General features: G+C 39.6%; 1 protein-coding gene across 2 annotated transcripts in view; it reads right to left on the bottom strand.

Moving 5' to 3' along the window:
* PSMB2 (proteasome 20S subunit beta 2) overlaps window positions 1-25,964 on the bottom strand; it is a 38,320-nt gene that overhangs the window by 11,360 nt on the left and 996 nt on the right. For both annotated transcript variants that reach the window (XM_002811065.5, XM_024248586.2), the window contains exons 2-3: window positions 21,853-21,975; window positions 16,823-16,893 (exon numbers count right to left, since the gene is read on the bottom strand). In XM_002811065.5, coding sequence (XP_002811111.1) covers window positions 16,823-16,893; window positions 21,853-21,975 — 194 coding nt within the window. The remainder of the gene's footprint in view (window positions 1-16,822; window positions 16,894-21,852; window positions 21,976-25,964) is intronic.

Raw genomic sequence — 25,964 nt, 5'->3', positions numbered from 1 at the left:
ATTTGTACTAGACACGTAGAGCACATCTACTTCACGGTCAACCCTCCCTAACCATGTCATTTCTTCCCTTGCAAAGGTGTCTATTCTGAGTGGTAAAGCTACTTTCTAGACACTTTTTCATCAGTTCCCTTAGTTCCCCATGATATTACATACTTAAGGATTTACCTAATTATCTGGGGAAATGAAAACATTAATCAATAATGAGAGCACTGCCAGGGATCCTCTTTACAAAGAATCTCTTACAAAGTAATCCTTTGCAAAGATTACCAAGAATCTTTTAAAATGAAATCTCTATTCTGTACATGATATAATCTAGCCTTTGGTTGTCTCCACTATTCTAATTGTTTAGATAGTAAGACAAAGTTTTGAGGTCCCCAAGGGGAAGAACTGCAACATACAAGACTAGGCTTCTTCCACACCATAAGCTAAGACTGAACATTATATGTAGTATTGAATTAACCTAAATATCCAAACATTCATCCACGTGAACCCAAACATTTAGCTAAGATACTCTCTACCCAAAGGCCTTGGCAATCACCATCAATGGTCTGCAATGCAAACACCAACATGTTTAAAGTTGTGTCTAATTGATATACAAAGAAAAAATTTTAAATGAACCAGCCTGGGAACTCAAAATGAACTTCAGCTTCTAGCATGAGGTACCACCAAAATTTTGCCTCTTAATAGAAGGCAGTGAGGGTGGGGTGACGACAAAACTAGACAAATGTATCTTTTCCTCCTTTAATGAGTACATGAGTTTATTTTCACAGTGAAGTGCATTTAGGTCATTTTGAGATTTCTTCATCTGTACAATAAGGATAATAAAAGTACCCATCATTATAAGGTTGTGGTAAGGTTTAGATAAACACATGTAAAGTGCTCAGTGCAATGCCTGATATATTGTAATAATGCAGATTGACTATTACCACAACACTACCACCACCACTTTTAGGATTTGACTGCATTATCAACAGATTTGACTAGATAGTAAGATCAAGAAGTGGGCTACAGAGAGCCAATAAAATTGTCCAACTTTTGTTGGTTACTAAAAGATCAAATTTAAGAAGACAGGGGAATTGGCCAATAAGCACATCTCTTACGTACTTCTTTCTGAGACTGAAATAGACTTCTTAAAAACTTCTGAGCATCTGAGTCCCACAGAACTGAGCTCAGTGCCACTTTGGACTCTTGTACATTTGGGAGTGGGGAGTGTGCACTGCACACATGCAAACTTTACTTAAGTTAGATGAAGTGTTTCCTTCCCTCCAACTCTTGTGCATATGACTCCTTGTATATTCCCTCTCTTATGAAAAAGAAACACTGTAGTAATTAAGAGCGTGAAATTCCATAAATTTTACAGCTAAAGAGAACAGTTGTGATAAATACACTGAAACAACAAAATCAGCAACAAGAGTCTGAGCGGTGACAAGCAGCGGTGTGACATCTGGCGGAAGCTAAAGTCACAGCAAGGGGGAGAGAGGTGGGCGTGAGGAAGCATCCTGCCAAGCGTGGACACAGAAAAAGAGAGGAACTGACAGTCTTCCTTTGGAGCCAGGCCAGCCTTTGCCACCTCTAATTGAATGGGACAACCCTGCTATGAGTGAGGTGCTTTGGAGAATGGTGCAATTTCTTTTTTGATGTGTTGCACCTTGGAATGCTAAGCAGTGTGTGAGGTCAGTAATTTGGAAGAAGATGCAGAACCACCAATGAGACAAATGAGTTTGTCTAGAGATGAGTGTTTTCATAAACAGACTTCTAAATATACTAAACAGAGACTGGACATTGAAAAGAACAGTACATCTGCTATTTCTTTTAGTCCAGGGGATTGTCAAAACTGCCTAAAATTCCATCTTTAGCACTGAGAGGATTTCATGAAAACGCAGTTTACAGACTTAGATGGGATAGAAAACCTCAACTAGTTTACCCAGTATCCCTTTTACAAATGTGGGGACTAAACTTCAAAGAGGAAACAGTAACTTGCCCTAAACCACACAGGTAATTAGCATCAAGGGTCAGGTCCAGAATTCAGGCCTCCCAACTGCAAGTCCTACATGCTTTTCCAGGAAATCATGCTGCCTCCACAAAATGGAAATTAGCGTAAACATATGATTTGGTATGTAAATGCCAGTTTCACACTCATATATTTCAGAAGGCACTATTTTGCATACTAGCAACTACTGCTCTCTATTTCACTTATCACATCTTTATATGACCAATAACATTTTAAGGATTTTGTTTGTTTATTTTGGGAGACAAGGTCTTGCTATTTGCCCAAGCAAGTGCAGTGGCTATCCACAGGTGCAATCAAGCACACTATAGCCTCAAACTCCTGGGATCAAGGGAATCCTTCTACCTTAGCTTCCCAAGTAGCTGGGACTACAGGTGGGTGCCTCCATGTCTACCTAATATTTTAAGTTTTAAAACGGCAAGTTTAAAATATCACACAATTACGACTCCTCTATAGGATCTAAAACTATGTGGTAGTTCAATAAATACCCATGATGATAGATTACCAACACCTTAACTGCTTTGCCAATCCCCAAGTTTTCAATTTCACTAATAAATAAAATGAATCAATTGTTATTTTCTTACACCAATGTTCTGAACTCTGGACTTTGTTTGCAATAACCAACAAAATTCACTAGTTATATTTTTTGGGTGGGTTTAGTGGTAATTTTAAAATCTCAATTTCAATTTTGCTATTTTAATTAAAGAAGGACTTCATATGTGAATTGGAATCCACTATTTCAAACACTTAAAAAAACTCAAAGATTTCAGCAACTTCCAATTATTGTGACCTAGTACCTTTCCTAGCTCTAAAAGACTATGGTTCTATGGATGGGGAAGTGGGTAGAGAACTACCTATCCTTAATGCCTAAGCAATATGGAATCATTTATACCCTTTTTTTTTTTTTTTTTTTTGAGACAGAGTTTTGTTCTGTTGCCCAGGCTAGAGTATAGTGGCATGATCTCGGCTCACTGCAACCTCCGCCTCCCGGGTTCAAATGATTTTCCTGCCTCAGCCTCTGGAGTAGCTGGTATAACAGGCGCATGCCACCACGCCTGGCTAATTTTGTATTTTTAGTAGAGACAGGGTTTCACCATGTTGGCCTGGCTGGTCTCGAACTCCTGACCTCAAGTGATCCATCTGCCTCGGCCTCCCAAAGTGCTGGGATTACGGGCATGACCCACCATGCCCGGCCTTGTACCCTGACTTTAATCCTCTTGGCTACATTCCTTTTTAAGGAAACCCATGTGTAGATTCAATCTCTTTTAGCTTTAAGTAAAAAATACGCAGTTTATAAAAGCCTTCAATCAAATTCCATGAGTTCCCTGGGATTACAACATAGAATAATTATGAAATGGGCAGATGCCCCAACTAACTTCATTTCCACATTTGGAATGTGAATAAGTTCAATAAATGTTTATTTAGCATTTATTATATGAGAAGCATCATGTGACATGATGAAGATGGGAGTCTGGATCTGGAAGGCACTCATAAGGTAGATGTGGATAAGAAGGACTCCAGATAGAGGAAACAGTATACGTGAAGACAAAGAAACAGAGAGGAATATGGAATGTGTGGATACTGGTGAACATGGGACACATACACCTGGAGAATTAGGTGACTTCAGCAGGAAGCAGGGAGAGAAACTGGGATGACACTGTCACTGGCCTCCTAAAGAATATTTACATTAGTATGTAAACCATAGAGCAACCAGTGAAAATTTGCCACTTCCATCCCTCTGCTGATCCAAGCCTTTTTTCATGACATAGCACATTGGTTAATTGGTGCCAAGGAACCCTGATGTCTCAGATTGATATTCCACCAGTCCCAGCCATTTTCCCTGCTTCTCTTAAACAGAAGACTTTTAGAAAGGAAATACAAAACAGATTGCCATTTTAGGATGGTAATTGACAGTTATATGAAAGATAGACCGGGATTAGGACTGAGAGGAAGGGGGCATGGTTAGAGGATCTACAATAGTCTACTCTAGACAATGAGGACCAAACTAAGGAAAAAGTAGAGAGGGCGGAGAGAGAGGTATGAAATATGAGATATATTTAGAAGGTAGAAATGATGGAACTTCATAACAGTAGAAGAGGTGAGGGAGAAAGAAGAGTTAGGACTCTCAATAAGGGGGACAGTGGCAGTCCAAATGAAAAGAGCTCAATTTGGACCTAATGAGCTTAAGCACAGCTGTCCAAAGACAGATGGGAAGAGAAAATAGTGTATAACCCAGGTCATGAGACTGAATGAAGAGCCAGCCAGTGAAGAGGTTTCATTCATATGAACACATACACTCTCACACTCGCACATGGAAGACAGTAAAGAAAATGATTACAACAGGACACTGTGGCAAAGGTATACCTAAGTTGCCATAAGAAATTGAGGGTGACATATGTGGTGGGGGTGGGGGAGCAAATACAGAAAAAACTTCCCTGATAAATGCTGAGTTTAACTGGCATTGAAGAGCGAGCCACGTTGGGATGTTGGTGCATTCAAGGGAGAAGACTAGCAAAGTGCTAGAGTGACAAAAGCAGAGGTGCGAGAGAGAACCCAGGGCCGGTTAGGGTCCTGTTGTCTACAGTTGCCACTCAGAGTGGAGAAGGTATGGAATTGGAAGTTGAAAACAATTTTCTCTTAATCTTGTGACGGAAAAAAAGTACAAATGTAAACTGATCAAAATCAGAATACTATAATGAGCTTCACAAACAAAAAGTTAAATTAAACACCTGACTTTCTTGTTCTCTCCTGTTCCAAATGCATTTATTTTTTGTAGCACTAAAAAACAAACTGGCCCACATTTATAAATTCTCATACTAAATTGGGAAATAAGGAGGCAAGTGTGCCTCAAACAAAGCAAACCTTTCATTTTCAGAGGACCAAGACAAAATAAAAGAAACACTGCTCTGAAAATGAGACTGTCTAAACAATTTTTCTTTTCCTTGCCTTAGGTCATTCTCCAAAAGTATATTTGGTATACCTGTTTGATGCTGGCAGATCCAAAATAAAAATATAAAAATTGTCTTTGTTTTCCTTTAATAACAATTAGCTCATGTTCAAATGTTTTTGCTTAATACACTGGTAAAAACTCATATAATGGCTGAGTTCTTGAACTTAAGCTCAGGAATGTTACTGCATTTACAACCAATATTTTAAACTTTAAAAGAAAAACATCTTTTAAATTACTACTTGGATAAACTCTGATTTTAAATGCCATAAGTCATATAAGATAGGCATGTACTTTTGTGACAAAGCAATGAAAATCGAATGTGGCTTTATCACCTTACAGTTGTGTTACTTGAGATAGGCCACTTGGAGCCTCGAGTGTCCCATCTGTAATGTGGAGGACAGTACTGCTTGCTTGACAGAGCTGTGAGGAATTCAAGTACTCACTCGTGTTAAAGTTCCTGGAAGAAGACTTGCTAAGTAGTAGGTGCCCAATAAATGTGAATTTTACAACCAAAAAAATTTAAATATTGTGTATATTTCAATTTTTAACTAAATTAGATTTTAAAGGTCTCCTCAGTAATTCCAAAGTTACTATAAATTTTACTTCTCTAAAGCTATCAATGACTCCAAGTTTGATTGGTTTTCCTATTACAGATGTAACTTATCGTAATTAGTTTAGAAATGTAATGAGTTGAAATGCAACATGGCACAGATGCCTTATTATACCAAATAGTTAACACAGTATTTGTTTTCTACATTAATTTTACTTGCTAATCAAAAATACTGCTTCCCCCCAAATAACGTCAAAATAAAATTGCTGATTGTGCAATGATAAAACCAACACCATGTTTGCAACAAGGACACTTGAATTCTTTTTTTTCATGAGCTGGCAGTTTCTAGGAAAATTTAAGATTCCACATACCGTTAAGTCAGTTTTTAAAAATCTCAAATGCAAAAACCATGCTTTGCTACACACTTGCACACTACAAGGCATATATTAAGTTGTACATGCTAAGCATGCCTATGAATATCTAATTTATGAATTCTGAACATCAAAGCTGATTCATCTCTCTGAGCTAATAAATAAGATGGTCTTCTAGAAAAGAGTAGTTAGGACTATATATGATGTTATATGTTTTCAGATATCCATAGAGTATTAAGGAATTCTGAGGAAAAGACTATTTAGGAGCCCTTCTATTAGAAGAGTGTTCCCCATTAGTGCCCCAGATCCAACAAAAGTTATTGCTACGGCTTTAATTGACATGGAGGCCCCTCATTGGTCTCCCCGCTTCCTTCATTCTTTCCCCAAATGCTCCATCAAAGAACAGCCAACGAGCTAATGATCTTACCAATCTCATCTGATCATGCTAACCCCCTCTTAGCCAACAGGCTTCCAGAGAGGCCCACTGCTTGTATTTATTTATTTATTTAGAGACAGAGTCTCGCTCTGTCACCCAGGCTGGAGTGCAGTGGCACAATCTTGGCTCATTAAAACCTCTGCCTCCTCGGGCGCCTGTAGTCCCAGCTACTCAGGAGGCTGAGGCAGGAGAATGGCGTGAACCCGGGAGGCAGAGCTTGCAGTGAGCCGAGATTGCGCCACTGCACTCCAGCCTGGGCGACAAGGCAAGACTCTGTCTCAAAAAAAAAAAAAAAAAAAACCCTCTGCCTCCTGGGTTTAAGCGATTCTCCTGCCTTGGCCTCCCGAGTACCTAGGACTACAGACACCTGTCACCATGCCCAGCTAATTTTTGTATTTTTAGCAGAGACGGGGGTTTCACCATGTTGGCCAGGCTGGTCTCGAACTCCTGGCCTCAGGTGATCCACCTGCCTTGGCCTCCCAAAGTGCTGGGATTACAGGTGTGAGCCACTGTGCCCGGCTGACTTTAGATTATCGATTTTATGTATGTAGTATAAAATAAATAAATAAATATATATATTTATATTTGTTTTTAATCAGTAGAGCCCTATTTTGTACACAGTATCCCACGACAGATAAACTTATGAGGAGGCCCAGAGAAGTATTTATCCCTGCCCTGCCTACTGTTAACAAATCACTGTGCCTAACCTAACATACTCTCAAACACCTTGGTCTGTGCTTTCAGTTTGCCCTTTTGTTTCATCTTTGCATTCATGACAGCAAGTCCTTTGAGGCTCAGGTAAGGCTCTGTGCTCCCAGAGTACCCTGTGTATATGGCTATCTTAGCACTTGTCACTCTGCAGTGCAACTGACTGTTTACTTCTCCATTTCCCCATCTGAAGGCCCACATTGAGGTGTGCACCTTTGTTTCCTCAGCCCCAAGGACAATGCAGGCTGGAGACTGGCTGAACGAATATCAGCAGGTATGGAACATCCTGGCTGTAAGAAACCACATCCATCAGGAAGCGTCAGAAAAGGAGGTGTAGAATTCTGCTGGATCATTTCAGTTTACAAAGACTCAGAAACTATTATCTCCTTTCTTCTTTCCAATCAGTTAATCCTATTTGCTCTGTTGTCTACATTCAAAAGTAATGGTAAATCTGGCCCTTTTTTTTTTCATTTTTAGGTTAAAAAGTAATATGTTTTCCCGCCCTTTTAGTCTTCCTTTTCATTTTCTTATAGCTTTTTATGAAATAACTCATACACATAAAAGTGCATAAAATAGGCCAAGCGTAGTGGCTTATGCCTGTAATCCCAGCACTTTGGGAGGCCAAGGCAGGTGGATCACGAGGTCGGGAGCCTGGCCAACACAGTGAAACCCCATCTCTACTAAAAATACAAAAATTAGCCAGGTGTGGTGGCACGCGCCTGTAGTCCCAGCTACTCGGGAGGCTGAGGCAGGAGAATTGCCTGAACCCAGGAGGCAGAGGATGCAGTGAGCCTAGACAGCACCATTGCACTCCAGCCTGGGCGTCAGAGCGAGACTATGTCTCAAAAAGAAGAAAAAAAAGCATAAAATATATATGGTATAGCGAATGAACACAGTAAATATACATGTAACAACCTCTTGGGTCAAGAAATAGAAAAATCCACCTTTCCCCCTGTGAAAATCCTTCCTACTGCCCTTCATTTTAGGTAACTTTTTTTGGGAGAGAGTAAAGAAAACCTCATGAGGTTGTTGAGATCAGTCCCTAAATTCATATTCCTACATGATCTTGGGCCAGGGCAGGTAAAAAGAGTCACCAAGATGCCAGGATATTGTGTGTGTTTGTATCTGTGAGTATGTGGGAGGGCATGCCCACACCTATGCCTACTCAGGCTGGGGCAAGTCATTTAAAGCAATCTTAAAAGTTGGGGGTAAATCTGCACTTCTAATAGTAAACATTTTAAAAGTAAAAGCACATTCCTACTAAGCAGACACAGCACTCTCCTGCTTTAGGCTTAAACCAAACTTTAATAGGAAATCACAAAATTTTTAAGACACGAGTTTTAAAACAATACAAGTCTAGACCAAGTACATATACTGCTTCACTCCCATTGTGGATAGGAAAGATGCTTTAAGTGAAAAGTTGGCATTATGGGGCTGCAAAATTCCAGCCATCCAATAGGCTTATTCCATTCAATGAGAACAGGGGTTCTCTGTGCTAGCAGCAGGCATCCAACAGGGTAGCACATATATGCTCTCTGAGTGAGAAAGCAACACCTTCTCACATACAACCCCCTGGAGAGAGACAGGGAAGGGGAGGGGGAGGACTTTACACCTGCAAACTCCTAACTAGCTAGGGCTGGGAAAAAAAGCACATTAAAAAAAAAGAAAAAAAAATTTCCTGATAAAGCCAGTAACTTTCAAATAATCTTCCCAAGTTTTTTTTTTTTAGGAGCCTAGTAAGTGTAATGATTCAACAGCCAGTCTTTGTCTTCCTAATGGACTTAGTCAAGCTTTAACAAATGCATACGCCTACTGCTTAAAAGGGCAGCTGTCAGAATGCTTACTCCTCCTAGTAGAAAAACACCATAAGCACAAAGTGTTGTCATATTAATTAAGACACCTCAACTTCAAGGCACATCTGTCTCTGGGCCTTTGGATAATCAAAATGACCACTAAAAACAGAACAGCGGTATCTCCAATGGGGCCAACATGAGCCACCCCCAATCCTAAGAGACTCCTGTGAGATGGGACCTGGGATACACATATGTTTTGCAGAACCAAACTGAGTATCTATCCATCTAAATGTAGCCATTTGTTTCCAGTTTTTACTTTATGTCCTGTTAAGGCTGGGAGACAAAAGTAATGAACAGACATATAACTCTTGGCCTACAGTGAAAATCCACAGTTAGCTCACTAGCTGACTAAGGTTTGGTAGGGAAGAAAACCGCTCCCCAGGTCTAAAAGGGCTGCTGCTTGCACTGAAAGTCCAAAAGCTGCATAATGTACATCTTGATTTTCGTTTTTTATTTTTGAATTTCCCCATCCCCAAAAGTAAGCTGGCTCTGTCTGTCAAGATGCCCAGGCTGTGTGGCAGCAGTGTCAAAGGCTGCCTCTTGCTCCAAGGCACTGCCATCTGCAGCAGCACAACATTTTGTCTCCGGAAAATAAACACATCTGCCTTTGCCAGTGTCCTCCCACTGTGCTGCCCATCTGGAGCAGGTGAGCTGAAGGCAAGCCTCGGCATGGGTGAGACGGGGGCAAGTAGAGAAGATGAGGCCTCAAGGGAGATGGCACATGGAGGAAGAAGGCAGTGCTGCATCATGTCACATCCTGCTAACCACATTTGCCAAAAAGCATGTGAAATTACCCTTGTTAGTGATGTTTCAATCACATGTAACAAATGGTTGGTAGTGTATAAGGGACAAGAGTTGCAAAGTCAGGGTTTCACCTGGGCCATCTGTTCACATGACCTCACCGATACCAATAAACAGATGATGTCTTTGTGCCAGCCACCTAAGGCATAAGAATAATTCTCATGGTCAGAAGAGAAGGCTCAAAGCAACAGGCTTCTTCTAGGACAGGAGCACGCTATACATGCCTACTACTAACCAGACCAAACACCCTTGAATTAAGGCCAGAGTGTGGGGATAAGCTTTGGTCACTGCTGGAAATGACTAAGACCTGAAATCTTTTCCTACATATTCTTTCCCTTTCCCTAAAAAATAAAATAAAAATAAAAATTCAAGTCTGGTTATGGTCTTAACATGAGATTTTTAAATCATGCTATTTGGGGGCTGGAAGAAACCCTAAAAACCATCCAATCAAATGCTTGCTTTCTCCCAAGGTTTTCAACTAACTCACAGCAGAGCTAGTATTAAACCTCCTATTGCCTATTGCAGGGCTCTTTGGTGGTAAGGGAACAGTGATGGCACCTTTTCAAATAAAACTTTACCTAGAATTCCTATCTATCAAATAGATAAAAGCTGAGTTGAGCTATATGAAGCACAGCTAAAGTGCTGAACACTTGGCCGGGTGCAGTGGCTCATGCCTGTAATCCCAGCACTTTGGGAGACCAAGGCAGGTGGATCACGAGGTCAGGAGTTCAAGACCAACCTGGCCAATATGTTGAAACCCCGTCTCTACTAAAAATACACAAATTAGCCAGGCATGGTGGCGCATGCCTGTAGTCCCAGCTATTCAGGAGGCTGAGGCAGAAGAATCACTTGAAACCGGAAGGTGGAGGTTGCAGTGTGCTGAGATCATGCCACTGCACTCCAGCCTGGGCGACAGAGCGAAACTCCATCTCAAAAAAAAAAAAAAAAGCATTGCACACTGGTCTTCCTTGGTGTGTATCCTGAAGCAGCTTCACAGAATAAAGTTTGAAAACCACTACCTCAGGCTGGATATCTTTTCAACTCATTATTTCTACTGTTTACTTGCTAAGCATTTACAAATAAATAGATAAAAAGATAAATTACCAAAGGCTCATGAAACACTTCAGAAAAAGTTCTATGAAAACTCTTTGGCCAGTGTGGCAGTGAAACCCAACAATTACACATCATGGAGGCCGGCATCCTACTCTAAGCCTTGCCACAAAATTTCACGTTCCCAAGGACACCAGATTTGCCTGGTTTATACCTGTCTCTCTATCTGTTAAATGGAGATAATTTTAGGGCATTCAGATGGGCTACATCAAATATGCCACATAATTCATTTTAAGTAAGAAATAGGCCAGGCATGGTGGCTCATGCCTGTAATCCTAGCACTTTGGGAGGCCGAGGCGGGTGGATCACGAGGTCAAGAGATCGAGACCATCCCGGCCAACATGGTGAAACCCGTCTCTACTAAAAATACAAAAAAATAGCCGGGCATGGTGGCGGGCACCTGTAGTCCCAGCTACTCGGGAGGCTGAGGCAGGAGAATGGCATGAACCCGGGAGGTGGAGCTTGCAGTGAGCCGAGATCGTGCCCCTGCACTCCAGCCTGGGTGACAGAGTAAGACTCCGTCTCAAAAAAAAAGAAATAGCCCCATAACTCATCATCCTCTGACATTAGTCAAACTGTAAGGAGAATTTAAGCAAGCAAGCCTTTTTTTTTTTTTTTTTTTAAGACAGAGTCTTGCTCTGTCACCCAGGCTGGAGTGCAGTAGCACCATCTCGGCTCACTGCAACCTCCACCTTCTGGGTTCAAGCTATTCTCCTGCCTCAGCCTCCTGAGTAACTGGGATTACAGGTGTGTGCCACCACATCTGGCTAATTTTTTGTATTTTTAGTAGAGATGGGGTTTCACCATGTTGGCCAGGCTGGTCTTGAACTCCTGGGCTCAATTGATCTGTCCATCTTGGCCTCCCAAAGTGCTAGGATTACCGGCATGAGCCACTGTGCCTGGCCGAAGCAAGCAAGCCTTGAGCATAGTATAAGCCCTTTTTCTGCTCTTTGGGGTCTAACCAACAAGAAGAGACCATCTTAAATGTATACAGGCATTTAAATAAACAACTAAAATGAAGGCTTCTGAAATTTTCCCCCATCTGTCTTTTTTCGTCTTCTGATGATTTCATGCCTTTAATTCCTATACAAATTAACATCCATTTATTAAGAATACTTCTTCCGGTATTCCATTCATTAAGAATTCCCTTCCAGTGTATAAATGCATAATTAACATTCTCAGCGGAATATATAGACCTAGCTGGATGACACTTTTTCAGTAAACACTTATTGAAAACCTACAATGGACATATATTCAAACTTATCTATATAATACTATGTGCAATTTTGACATTTTAACAAAACTGAACATTTCATGTTTCCCTAAATGCACAAATACACTGGTACATTAGTCCACTAATTAATAAAGAAGAAACCACGAAAGAGTTTGATATTTGAAGTTGGAATCTTAACCTTTAACATAGTATATATGTGCTTTGGAAACATATCTAAGAGAAATACTTAACATCCTTGTAAGTACAACGGGGATAACACACATCTTATGGTGTCATAATAAGGATACTTAATAACAGATACATATGTAAGTATTTAGAATAGCACTGTCCAAGAGAACTTCTATGATGATGGATATGTTCCAGATCTGTGATGTCCAATACAGTAGCTGCGGCTATTGGGTACCTGAAATGTGGCTGTGACTGAGGAACAGAATTTTTTTTTTAAGAAACAAAAGTTGATTTAGCATTCAGGCAAAGTCTACCAGGAGATTTTCCTCCAGAAACTGAATTTTAAGTTTTATTTAATTTTAATTAACTTAAATTTAAATAGCCCCATATGGCTAGTTGGCTACCATACTGGACTGTGTAGATCTAGAAAAATCCTAGCACATAATACATGTTCAATGTTATTTTACTTCTATTTTCCCTATCAATACCAGCATGGTGGCTTGGCGCCTGTAGTTCCAGCTATGTGGGAGGCTGAAGTGGGAGTATTGTTTGAGCCCGGGAGGTTGAGGCTGCAGTGAGCTGTGACTGTGCCACCTCTTAAGTGACAGAGCGAGACCCTATCTCAAAAAAAAAAAAAAAAAAGTACAACAAATGATCCCTCATGAAAAACTAACTTATAGCCATTCAATTGCTTCTTCAACCAAACAGCAATTGCAGCATAAAAACACAAGTGGGCTGGGCATGGTGGCTCATGCCTGTAATCCCAGCACTTTGGGAAGCAGAAGCGGGAGGATTGCTTGAGCCCAGGAGTTCAGGACCAGTCTGGCAACATGGAGAAACCCCATCTCTACAAAAAATTAGCCAGGCATAGTGGCATGCACCTACAGTTCCAGCTGCCAGGGAGGCTGAGGTGGAAGGATCATCTGGGCCTGAAAGGTCAAGGGGCTGCAGAGAGCTGTGATCATACCACTGCACTCCAGCCTAGATGACAGAGTGAGATCTTGTCTCAAAAAAAAAAGTAAGAGCTTTGCATTATTACCTCATTTAATCTTCATAATAACTTTTTGAAATTGGTAAATAAGGAAATTAAGCTTAAAATTTGTCCAAAGACATCCAGCTAGTAAGTCAGTAAGCAAATATTCAAACCCAGGTAGTCCAATTCCAGAGACTATGCTCTTAACCTAAATGCTAAATTGCCTACATTTTAATGAACCAGTTTATGTAAGATTCGTTATATACTCAGTGGTAGTAAATGTCCTCCCAACCAAACCACCACACATACACAGAGCAAATTAGAAATCAAACAATTTGAGCTACAGACACAGAAGTTATACATGGTAACTGGCTGACCCAAAATGAGTCACATCTGCCAACTGGTGTGACCATGTAAATATACTAAATTTGGTGACTTTGCACTTATTAGGAACACTGACAAACTATCATCTCTCTTCGCAGAATAAAATGACTAAAATATAAATTCATATTTTAGAACTAAGAATCTATTTTGATAAGGAGATGGGGGAACAGAGATTGGACCTATTGGAAAAGCTCAGGCAGAGGTAGTCAATATTTACCAGAGCCCCATGTCACTGTCTACAAGGGATATTTGTTAAGACATCAAACATTTCTGCTAGGAGAAGATTAAACCAGATTCACCGCATTTGCATGAAGCATACTGCCATTCTTATCTCAATTCCAAAAAGGAGCTTAATTCACTTAATGTCTGTGATATTTATGACACAGTATTTATTGTGCCCAAAGCTGGAATTCTTACTCCGGTTCTGCCTGATAAGTCAGAGGAACATTGTACATGGCAAGCCATAAAATGCTGAACACCACAGGAACTTCTGGGTGACAGAAAAACTAATATCTGACCCATTTTCCTTTCTCAAGGAGGAGTGAAGAAAAGACCACTTGGTGACAATGACTTTCTTGGAAGAGAAAAATAAATAAATAAATAAATATATATATACATATATATATATATATATATTTTTTTTTTTTTTAAGAAAAGACTACTGATCTTTCACCCAGGTCAAAACAATGTATGTAAATTTGCCTCCTCCTCTCAATCCTACACGTTTCTAGCTTCTCTTCAAACTTCATGATCCCTCAGATCGTACAAGCCCTTGGTCAAAGCTAGCACTGAGAGGTGCTATTTATTGAGAAATTATCAGTCCAAGATTATTAGGCACTAGAAAATAAACTGCTTTATAGATCTGTAGTAAGTAACTTTAAAAAAAGTAACTTGTTATTTTAAGCAAGTACAGATGAAAACTCAAACCATAATAAAAATATGAATAGCATCAGTGTTCTAGAAACACTACTGAAGAACCAAAGGCAGAATAGTCAAACAATTATGGCACCATTATTTTAGCTTTGTCTGACCTGCTGTGTGACCTGGAGCTAGTCCCTTTGCCACTTTATGCCTTTCACTTCATCTCAGTGATAGAGAATTAACTACTATCTTTCTCAGCGGAATAGTGAGTAGATTAAATTATTAAGCAAAATGCTTTGGGCAAAAGTCATATGAATGTTAAATATTATGATTTACAAGCATTCATTTTCCTGGCACTCCTGTGGGGTTAGGAAGTTATCTCCATTTCATAGATGAGTAAACAGGCACAGGGGTGAGATCACATGGTAAGGCTCTATTTAGTCCCTGTGGGAAGGGAATAACACACACCTTTAGCAACCATATGAACTTTCCTAGCACATCCTATACAATCTTTAATGCATTCAATCCTTAACTTAGTGTTGCATCTTTTAACATGCTGTCGATGAAATTGAGACAGCTCTAGAATAGCAACAAGGCTAGAATAAGTAAAGAGGAACAATGCTATATGCTTTGGGAAAAAGTCATAGAAAAACACAGGTAAGTACGCCAGGTACAGTGGCTCAATCCTATAATCCCAGCACTCTGAAAGGCCAAGGCCAGCAGACCGCTTGAGTCTAGGAGTTCAAGACCAGCCTGGGCCACATGGTGAAATCCTGCCTCCACTAAAAATACAAAAAATTAGCCAGATGTGGTGGTGCACACCTGTAGTCCCAGCTACTTGGGAGGTTGAGGTGGGAGAATCACCTGAACCCGGGAAGCTGAGGCTTCAGTAAGCTAAGATCACACCACTACACTCCAGCCTGGGCAACTGGAGTGAGACCCTGTCTCAAAAAAAAAAAAAAAAAAAAGAAAAGAAAAGAAAAAAAGAGAAACACAGATAAGTAATCTCGAGATAAAAATCCACATTACTGGCCAGGTGCGGTGGCTCGCGCCTGTAATCCCAGCACTTTGGGAGGCCAAGGCGGGCAGATCACCTGAGATCAGGAGTTCGAGACCAGCCTGACAGCCTGACCAACATGGAGAAACCTCGTGTCTACTAAAAATACAAAATTAGCCGGGCGTGGTGACGCATGCCTGTAATCCCAGCTACTTGGGAAATGGAGGCAGGAGAATCACTTGAACCCAGGAGGCAGAGGTTGCGGTAAGCCAAGATTGCGCCATCGCACTCTAGCTTGGCCAACAAGAGTGAAACTCCATCTCAAAAAAATAAAAATTAAAAAAATCTGAATTATTATTTTCAAAGTTCTACTTTCACTAACACATAGAGACTTTCAGTCACAGGTATTAAGTAATATGGTTTGCTACAAAAACACTTTGAAAAAACTAAACGTACTCTTACTATATGATCCAGCAATCACACTCCTTGGTATTTACGCAAAAAAAGAAAACTTATGTTCAAACAAAAACCCACACATGGATGTGTACAGTAGCTTTATTCATATTGCCAAAACTTGGAAGCAACCAAGATGTCCTTCAGTGAATGGATAAATAACCTGTAGTATATCTAGACAATGGAGTATTTTTCCATGTTAAAAAGAAATGAGCTATCAAGCCATGAAAAGACATAGGGTAACCTTAAATGTGTATTACCAAATAAAAGAAGCCAATCTGAAAAGGCTGCATAATCCATGATTCCAACTATATGACATGACGGGAAAGGCAAAACCATGGAAAAAGTAAAAAGATGAGTGGTTGTCAGGAGTTGCGGGGATGGGGAAGGATGAATAAGTAGAGTACAAAGGATTTTTAGGGCAGTGAAAATACTCTGTATCCTGTAATGGTAGATACATGTCATTATACATTTGTCCAAACCCATAACATGCACAACAGCAAAAGTAAACCCTAATGTAAACTATGGACCTGGGTGATTACTGTCAATGTAGGCTCATCATTTGTGACAATGTACCACCCTGGTGGAAGATGCTGATAACGGGGAATGCTATACATGTGGGTGAGAAGGAATGTGGGAAATCTTTATACTTCTTCTCAATTTTGCTGTGAACCTAACACTGCTCTAAAAAATAGTTTTTAGGGGGAAAAAAAGGGTAAGTTGTCACAGGCCTTCATATTGGTGTGTCCCAACCAATTCTCTGGGAATGAATATTTGCCCTTTGGGCTGTACCTATTAATAACAACTGTGCACAAAGACATTGGACTTAAGAATGAACAAGTAGCAACAGGAAGGGTTCTGGAAGGCCAAAAAAGGGCAAAAATACTACTCATGTATAATGAGAATATAAAAGAAGCACAAAGGATTTTTCTCCTCTATCTAACAATGTCTGATATATTACTTACCCGACTCCGAAGACAGTCAGCCAGGTTTCGGCGTGTGAAGTTAGCTGCTGCCGTGGGAGACAATTCATATCCTGGTAGAAGAGATAAAGAGTCATACTTAAAGTAAAGCAGAAGGAATAACAGTGCCCCAAATTATTCACTACCCCTGTTCCTAAAGCCCACCATCTTTTGTACACTCAGAGTAAACAAAGCATAGACTGAGGGGTACAATCCTACTCTAGTCCCTTTCCTCATGCAACAGCTATGAAATAGCTGGTTAGTACTGACAGCAATTCTTGGCCACAAACAGAACCAGTTCTATAGTGGAATGAAACTTCTAGCAGCCTTGCTTAAACTATTCATTCATCAACACACTGTGGTTTCTGCCATAGAAGGAAAGGAGCACGAATACACAGGAAGTGAAAAAAAAGAAAGATGTCTTAGATGCCAATCTTTTAAAAGTTTATTTTAAAAAGGATATTGGGGGCCAGTCACAGTGGCTCATGCCTGTAATCCTAGAGCTGTGGGAAACCAAGGTGGGAAGATCGCTTGAGCCCAGGAGTTTGAGACTAGCCTGGACAACATAGTGAGACCCCATCTCTAAAAAAAATTTTTTTTTTTAAGTTTCTAGGCATGGTGGTACATGCCTGTAGTCCCAGCTACTCAGGAGGCTGAGTGGAGAGGATCAATTGACCCCAGAAGTTCAAGGCCGCAGTGAGTTATGATTGTGCCACTGCACTCCAGCATGGGTGACAGAGCAAGACCCTGTCTCTAAAAAAATGAAAATAGGAACAAAAAGGATATTGGGAAAAGAGAGGCTAGAAGTTAGGACTACCTCAGAGTCATAGTTTATTAAAAAAATATTTTAATTAAGAAGTATAATATGACTTTCAAAAGTATAAGCCACAGAAAAAGAACATTTCCATCATTCTGCAATATTTTTAAAAATAGAGTATCTCAAGTGTTAAAACTTCAAAAATAAAAGGTGTCATACCAACAAAGGTACAACCCAGAGGAATGGCATCAGGTGCACATGTAATAACGCATTCACTTTGGAGCTTAATCCCCCTGTAGAATGGGACCAGTGCCAAAAGGCACAACAATGATCCATAACTCAGTGGGCCCACACAGAAAATGTCAGTATGGAAAGACACACAGCAGTGTGGTTAAGTAATTGCTTACAACATTTCAAATACCACTGTCAAATTAGGAGAGATTCAGATTAAAATCCTAACAAATATTTATTGAGCAGCAACTATGTTTCAGGGTCTATGCTGAGTGTTTTCACATGTATTACTGTACTTTATCCTCACAAGTCTATTAGTGCATATTAAATCATAATGAAAGCAACCCTTGGCCAGGCGCAGTGGCTCATGCCTGTAATCACAGCACTTTGGGAAGCTGAGGCAGGCAGATCACTTGAGCCCAGGAGTTTAAGACCATTCTGGGCAACATGATGAAACCCTGTCTCTACTAAAAATATAAAAATTTGCCAGGGGTGGTGGTGCACACCTGTTTTCCCAGGTAGTTGGGAGGCTGAGGTGGAAGGATCACCTGAGCCTGGGAAGTCAAGGCTGCAATGAGCCATGATTGTGCCACTGCACTCCAGCCTAGGTGACAGAAGTGAGACCCTGTCTCAACAACAACAACAACAACAAAAATAATAATTTAAAAAAAAAAAAAAGAGGCCAGGCACAGTGGCTCACACCTGTAATCCCAGAACACTTTGGGAGGCCCAGGTGGGTGGATCACTTGGGGACAGGAGTTTAAGACCAGCCTGGCCACCATAGCGAAACTCTGTCTCTACTTGAAATACAAAAAATTAGCCAGGTATGGCGGTGCATGCCTGTAATCCCAGCTACTCAGGAGGCTGAGGCACGAGAATCACTTGCGCCCAGGAGTTGGAAGTTGCAGTGGGCTGAGACTGCACCACTGTACTCCAATCTAAGCAACAGAACAAGACCCTGACTCAAAAAAGAAAAACAAAAAAAAGAAGGAACCTGGACAAGTGGGAATACTATTCAATTCTTTACTTAACCCCCTAAACAACACTAAAGATCTGACCGTTATCCAAAAGGCAGAAAAGTCACGCCTGATTATCTGCATATAGATTTTCTCTTTCTTTCCCTTATTTTAGCTCAGTTCTTTAACTTATATAAGAATTACTATATAGAGTTACATACACAAAACTGTACTTGGCAGGTAATTTAAGGGTCTTTAAGGGCAATTTTAACCAAATACAGTTTTTGTCTGTGCACTGACTTTAGACCCTAAAACCCAATAACAAACAACACTTGCTACTCTTGTTCACTCTTCTCCCTCTCTCAGGACAGCCAGTGAAGTCATACAGTACCTACTGGACTTCAGAAGCATTACTGACATACTTCATTTGTTATGCAGGCAAAAAGTGGAACCACTGGAAAAAAAAGCAGAATTCTTGAAATATTCTAAACCTGCATAAACCTAAGTACCATGTACTTTATGTACCTGAATGTCAGCACTAAGCCTTATTCATCTTTGAGTTCTCTTAAGTATTAAGCAGAATGCTTACCATAGAAGAGGCCCTCGAAAGTATTTATGGAATTGAATACAAATGCTAAATCCACTGCCCAAAAAACTATGTGAATAGATCTTTGGTCATTTTACACATGCAAGTATATTCAAATTAACTTCCTTCATAGCTCCATATTATACCAGTGCAGTGTATAATGTTGTTATTGAACTGTGAAGTAAGTGGAAATAAGGTTTTCTCTGCCAGACCACCACTACAAACATTCCTGGATCAGAGTTCTAGTGGCTAGTATCGTTTGCTAGGGAGGCTTTCCCAGTGGATAAGAGTTCATTAGCCCCAGAGAGAGCTCACAAAATACTTCACAAAAGTCTTAATTATCTCTCCAGAAGGGAACCTACCAGAGAGTAAGGTAGAACCCTTTTATGGCACAGTAAATACTTCTAGTTAGTTACACAATGCTTTAAGTTTACAAAACATTTTCATATGTACTATTCATTAGTATTATAATTCATTTTAGAGATAAGGAAAATAAAGGCCCAGAGAAGATAAATGACTTATCACGTAAAAAATAGTAAAGCCAAGGTTTACTTAGGTTTTTTGACGCTGAGATTCAGATTTTTTTGTTTCTTTGTTTTGAGACAGGGTCTCACTCTGTCGCACCAGGAGGCTGGAGTGCCGTGGCACTATCATGGCTCACTGAGACCTTGAACTCCTGGGCTCAAGCGATCTTCCCACTTCAGCTTCCTGAGTAGCTGGGACTATGGGTGTGCACCACTGCACCCAGCTAAATATTTTTATTTTTTATAGAGCCAGGGTCTTGCTTTGTTGCCTAGGCTGGTTTCAAACTCCTGACCTCAAGTGATCCTCCCATCTCAGCCTCTCAAAGTGCTGGGATTACAGGTGTTAGCCACTGTGCCTGGCCAGATTCAGATACTTTTAAACTCAAACCACATCCTCTGAAATATCTAACACTTAAAAAGTCTGATACTACCATCCCTACCTCCAAGATGGTGTTGGGTTTTTTTTTTTTTTTGGTTGGTTTAAAAAATTTTTTTTAGAGACAGAGTCTTGCTGCCTTCCAGAGTGCAGTGGCACAATCATAACTCACTGCAGCCTCGACCTCCTGGGCTCAAACGATCTTCCTGCCTCAGCCTCCTGAGTAGCTAGGGCTATAGGTGCATGCCACCACACTCAGCTAATTTTTGAAAACTTTTTTGTAGAAGGCCGGGCATGGTGGCTCACACCTGTAATCCTAGAACTTTGGGAGGCCGAGGTGGGCAGATCATCTAAGGTCAGGAGTTTGAGACCAGCCTGACCAACATGGAGAAACCCTGTCTCTACTAAAAATACAAAATTAGCCAGGCGTGGTGGCATATGCCTGTAATCCCAGCTACTTGGGAGGCTGAGGCAGGAGGATCGCTTGAACCTGGAAGGCAGAGGTTGCAGTGAGCTGAGATCGTGCCATTGCACTCCAGCCTGGACAACAACAGTGAAACTCCATCTCAAAAAAAAAAAAAATTTTTTTTTTTTTTGTAGAGATGAGGTGTCACTACATTGCTCAGGCTAGTCTTAAACTCCTGGTCTCAAGTGATCCTCCCACCTTGGCCTCCCCAATTGCTGGGATTACAGGCATGAGCCATCATACCAGGCCGATGGTGTTAATTTTATCTATCAGCTATCAGTGTTACAATAGTTCTCTGCTCTAGGATTTTTGTAGAAAATCTTTTATGAAGGATTAGAATCTTTAGGGTCTAGACAACTTCTTAAACACAGAAAACTCTAATGAAAATATGGGCTGGGCATGGTGGCTCATACCTGTAATCCCAGCACTTTGGGAGGCCGAGGTGGGCAGATCACAAGGTCAAGAGATGGAGACCATCCTGGTCAACGTGGTGAAACACTGTCTCTACTAAAAATACAAAAATTAGCTGGGCGTGGTGGTGCGTGCCTGTAGTCCCAGCTACTCAGGAGGCTGAGGCAGGAGAATCGCTTGAACCTGGGAGGCGGAGGTTGCAGTAAGCAGAGATCGCGCCACTGCACTCCAGCCTGGGCAACAGAGCGAGACTCCGTCTCAAAAAAAAAGAAAATATGACCACATAAGTCTTAAAGAATATTATTTTTCAGTTCAAATTTAAAGACAAACCAATTGTTATAGGCTGAATTTTGTCCACCAAAAATTCATATGTTGAAGTCTTAATCCCTAGTACTTTAGAAAGTGACTGTATTTGGAGAAGGGATCCTTAAGAGGTTATTAAATTAAAATGAGTTCCTAATCCAATATGACTGGTATTCTTAGAAGAGGAAATCTGGATACAGTACAAAGGGAAAAATCATGTGAAGACACAGGGAGAAGATGGCCATCTGCAAGCCAAGGAGAGAGGCCTCAGAAATCAACCCTGCCAATACCTTAATTTTTGACTTCTAACATCTAGAACTGTGAGAAAATACATTTCTGTTGTTTAAGCCACCCAGTCTGTGACTTTTGTAATGGAAGCCCTAGTAAACTCATATGCCAACCAAAACTCTAAGTCTTACCCACCATTTCGCATCTTATAAAGTTGCACGTTTTTCTGAATATATTCTGCAAACTGTACAGTGTCTCCAGCCTCTCCAACACACAGGAGTAATATCTTTTCACTCATCTTAAACATCTTGTCATGATCTGCTCAAAGAAAAAAACTGTGTTAGAAACTGCCTTAATAGAAATTGACCGTCATTATTTATGTAACCATAAACAGGTTTATTAATTACTACAGTTGGCCTTCCATATCCATGGATTCTGAATCCACAATTCAACAAACTATGGATCAAAATTATTCAGAAAAAAAAAATGGATGCTTGCATCTATCCTGAACATGTACTGACTTTTTTTCTGTCAATATTCCCTAAACAAGATGGTATAACAACTATTTACATAGCATTTATGTCATATTAAGTATTATAAATAATCTAGAGATGATTTGAAGTACACAGGAGTATCTGCATAGGTAATATGCAAATACTATACCATGTATATAATGGACTTTAAGCATCTATAGATTTGGGTATCTGCAGGGGTTCTGGAACCAATCCCTAAAGTATCAATTTATCTCTTCACTCTTCATGTTAAACCATCAGCATATTGTGTAATGCCAACTTCGGTTGGAGAATATACATGAAAGCTACCAATTGAAAATACAATTTAAAGCACTTAAAGGCATTTGAAATGCAAGGAACAGAACAACAGAAGAAACTGAAGGAATCCAGCCAATGGCGATTATCTTTAGGCTCATGATAACAAAGCCCTAAAATGTTTCCACAACTACAAATGTTAGTTATTATATTTATACACATACAAAAGCATATATGAAAAGGACTGGTGCTACAATTAAAATTAAGGAACCATCTCAAGAAAGAATAGAAAATCAACTGAGAATATTAATCACTTTAAAAAGTAAACAAATTCCATTTCCAAAGAAAAAGGGAAAATTAAAATGATTGCCAAAGCAAAAATTCTAGTGAATATTTTGACAGTAAGCTATTTAAAATACCTCACAAAAATCCTAATACTCTAATCTTATCTAGCTGAACCAGACTCACTCAGATTAGACAGATAAATAAATATTCAGGTTACAGTTATTGCCTAAGGAAGAAAACTCCACATTCAGTCTGCAGCTTCAGAAAGGCCTAAATCTTCCTATCTCACTCTCACTTTCACTTTTCATTTTTCAAATAGTGCTGAATAATCTTCCCTGGGAGACACGTTTCCTGTTTGAAAGCTTCTGAAATGTCAAAATCCTTTAATAGGATTTAAAGAACAAAATGCTACTGTCAAATACTTTACAAGTGTTTCAGAGTTGTAGATACCAGTAATATGGCTTCTTAGACTTGGAGGGAAAAAACACACAAAATGCACCTGTAGATAGTATCAAATTGCCTCAAAACTCCTAAGCAAACACACTTTTATTTGTTATACAGGCTAGATTTAAAGATTGTTAGTTTGCAAACTTGTTAATAAAAGAAAAACATTCACTTATATTATCTATGCAAAGAAAAAGGAGCAGAAGGGTATATTCTAAGTGCTTGCCAGTGGTAAGAGTATGGGCAGTTTCCGTTTCCTTCTTTTTGCTTGTTGGTATTTCCTAAAACTTCTATACTTAACATGCCTCACTTTTATAAGAAAACATTATTCAATAAGTTCACACTATTTTTATAATAAGAAAAAAGCTATTTTTATTTGAAGAGGGAGCTTGTTTACAAAGAACTTATGTCACACTTAGAAGAAAGGCTAAAATTCTAGGCAGTAACCTGTTCAACTTTAAAATTAGCTTAATACAAGGCCAAAAATGTTTTTTAAACACTGAATATGTCCAATGAGTAGCAGAGGGCAACATATTTAATAAAAACACAAGAGATAGATACTTAGAGACCCCTGAGTTGTACAGGAAACTGCCTGTGTAGCTCTGGGGAATTTCTGATTCTCGACAAGGAACTTACAAGATCCACATACATGAAACAAATGGCCAACAAAATGAACATTAGCACGTCATACTGTGGAAAACCAACTGAACTAGAATCCAAGTGACCTTGGTTATGATGTGGACTTGGCACTCTGAACTTCGGCAAATTACTTGTCCTCTCTAAGCCCCAGTTTCCAGATGTGTGAAATGTTATTTCCAAATGTGTGAAATGTTAATAATATGACTTACCCCTGTCTAACTCACAAGTGAGAAAAACTAATGAATTCTACACATGTCCAATATTATGATACTCAGTGTTAGATAATGTAGTTTGGATTATACATGCTATAGGAATTCAGAAAAGAGAGAATTCTGTGTGGGCTGGAGTACTCCGAGTAACTTAAAAGCAATTCTACATAGGCCAAGAGAAAAGAGACATGAAATGCGGCATATAAGCAAACCAAAAGTTGTACCACTTAATAAGGTGGCAATCCTCAGCAAATGTCTACTCCATAGTATCAAAATGTTTTTACAAAGTGACATACTGGACAATTGATTGGAAGTTGTATTATCATTTTATACTTGGAGAAAGGAGTCCCAAAAGGTTACTATTTTTTTCAGCATTGTTGCCTACTCTAAACAAGCTCCATCGTGAAATGAATGATTAGAAAAAAGTCATCATACGGCTGGGTGCGGTGGCTCATGCCTGTAATCCCAGCACTCTGGGAGGCCGAGGCAGGTGGATCACCTGAGGTCAGGAGTTTGAGACCAGCCTGGCCAACCCGGTGAAACCCCGTTTCTACTAAAAATAAAAAAATTAGCTGGGCATGGTGACGGCGCCTGTAATCCCAGCTACTCGGAAGGCCGAGGCAGGAGAATCGCTTGAATCCAGGAGGTGGAGGTTGCAGTGAGCCGAGATCACTCCATTGCACTCCAGCCTGGGTGACAAAGCAAGACTCTGTCTCAAAAATAAATAAATTAAATAAATAAAAAAGTCATCATACAATACTAAAATTTCTATTATAAATTTTTTTATACCAGAAAAGACTATAGGGAAAATTGGAATGTGCGGAGTGCAATTATTTCCAATTATTTTTCAAGAACTAACTCAAATTCATCTTTCTCCCATACCATAGTTATCTTTCTTTTATTACTCTTAGGATTTGCTCTTGAACTCATTAATTTAAAAACCAACCTACTACTAACTAGTAATACTTCTTTTATTATATAAAATCATCTTGCAGCATTTATTTCCTTGTTTTCTTAATGTCTTGGACTCTTCTATGGGTTATAAGTAATATACTGCATCCTCTGTAATGACAAAAAGTACTGTGTACATAAGTAGGCTTAAAGCACATTCTACTTTTCAATGTGATTTCACATACATTATTGGGATGAAACAAAAGACCTGTAAAGGTAATGATGATTGTTCTACCTAGACATGACTTAATGCTAAAATCGCTTGCTTGTCAAAGACCTTAGTATTCAAAATAATGGACAAATTTACTCTCAGAATAAATTCACTCCTTTGGAAGGACTGGCTTACAAACAAAACTTCTACAAACTAATCATAGAATTTCATAAAGTATGAGGTACTATGTTAAGTGATTTACATTAATTCATTAACCTTTTGAGATAGGTGCTATTACATTACCACCTTATAGATGTTAGCTCTAGGGCACGGAGTTAGAGAAATTTGCTTAAGGTCACCAGTGGCAGAACCTGGGTTCAACCTATGCAGTGAGTCCAGATATTTTGCCCCTAAGTACTATACTATACTGTACTGTACTATAATATACTATACTATACTGTACTATACTATACTATACTATACTATATACACTGTCTCTCTATAGTAAATTACTCAATACATAATTTTAAGAAGATTTTGGTTGTTTTTCTGCAGAATCTAAGTTTGTTTTCCTTAACTGATCAAAGACGTGCTACTGTTGAAAAAGTATTAAGCTTCGGTTCAGATGACTTAATGTTCATTTGACAAATATGTTTGGGCATCTACATACACTTAGTATTATTAAGTACCTGCCTAGTGCTAAGGATTTACACATAACTCATTTACTCAATCCTCCCGACAAGTTTGTGAATTTGGTATTGCTAATCTTAAAGATGAGGAAATCTGGGCACTGCGAAATAACTTATACAAACTCATAAGGCAAATAAATGACAGGGATCCAGTCTTAACTTCATTAACTAC

The sequence above is a fragment of the Pongo abelii genome, chromosome 1 (assembly GCF_028885655.2).
Source record: "Pongo abelii isolate AG06213 chromosome 1, NHGRI_mPonAbe1-v2.0_pri, whole genome shotgun sequence".
Taxonomy (NCBI): Eukaryota; Metazoa; Chordata; class Mammalia; order Primates; family Hominidae; genus Pongo; species Pongo abelii.
The sequence above is the reverse complement of the archived record's forward strand: the minus strand, read 5'-3'. Positions and strand labels throughout refer to the sequence as shown.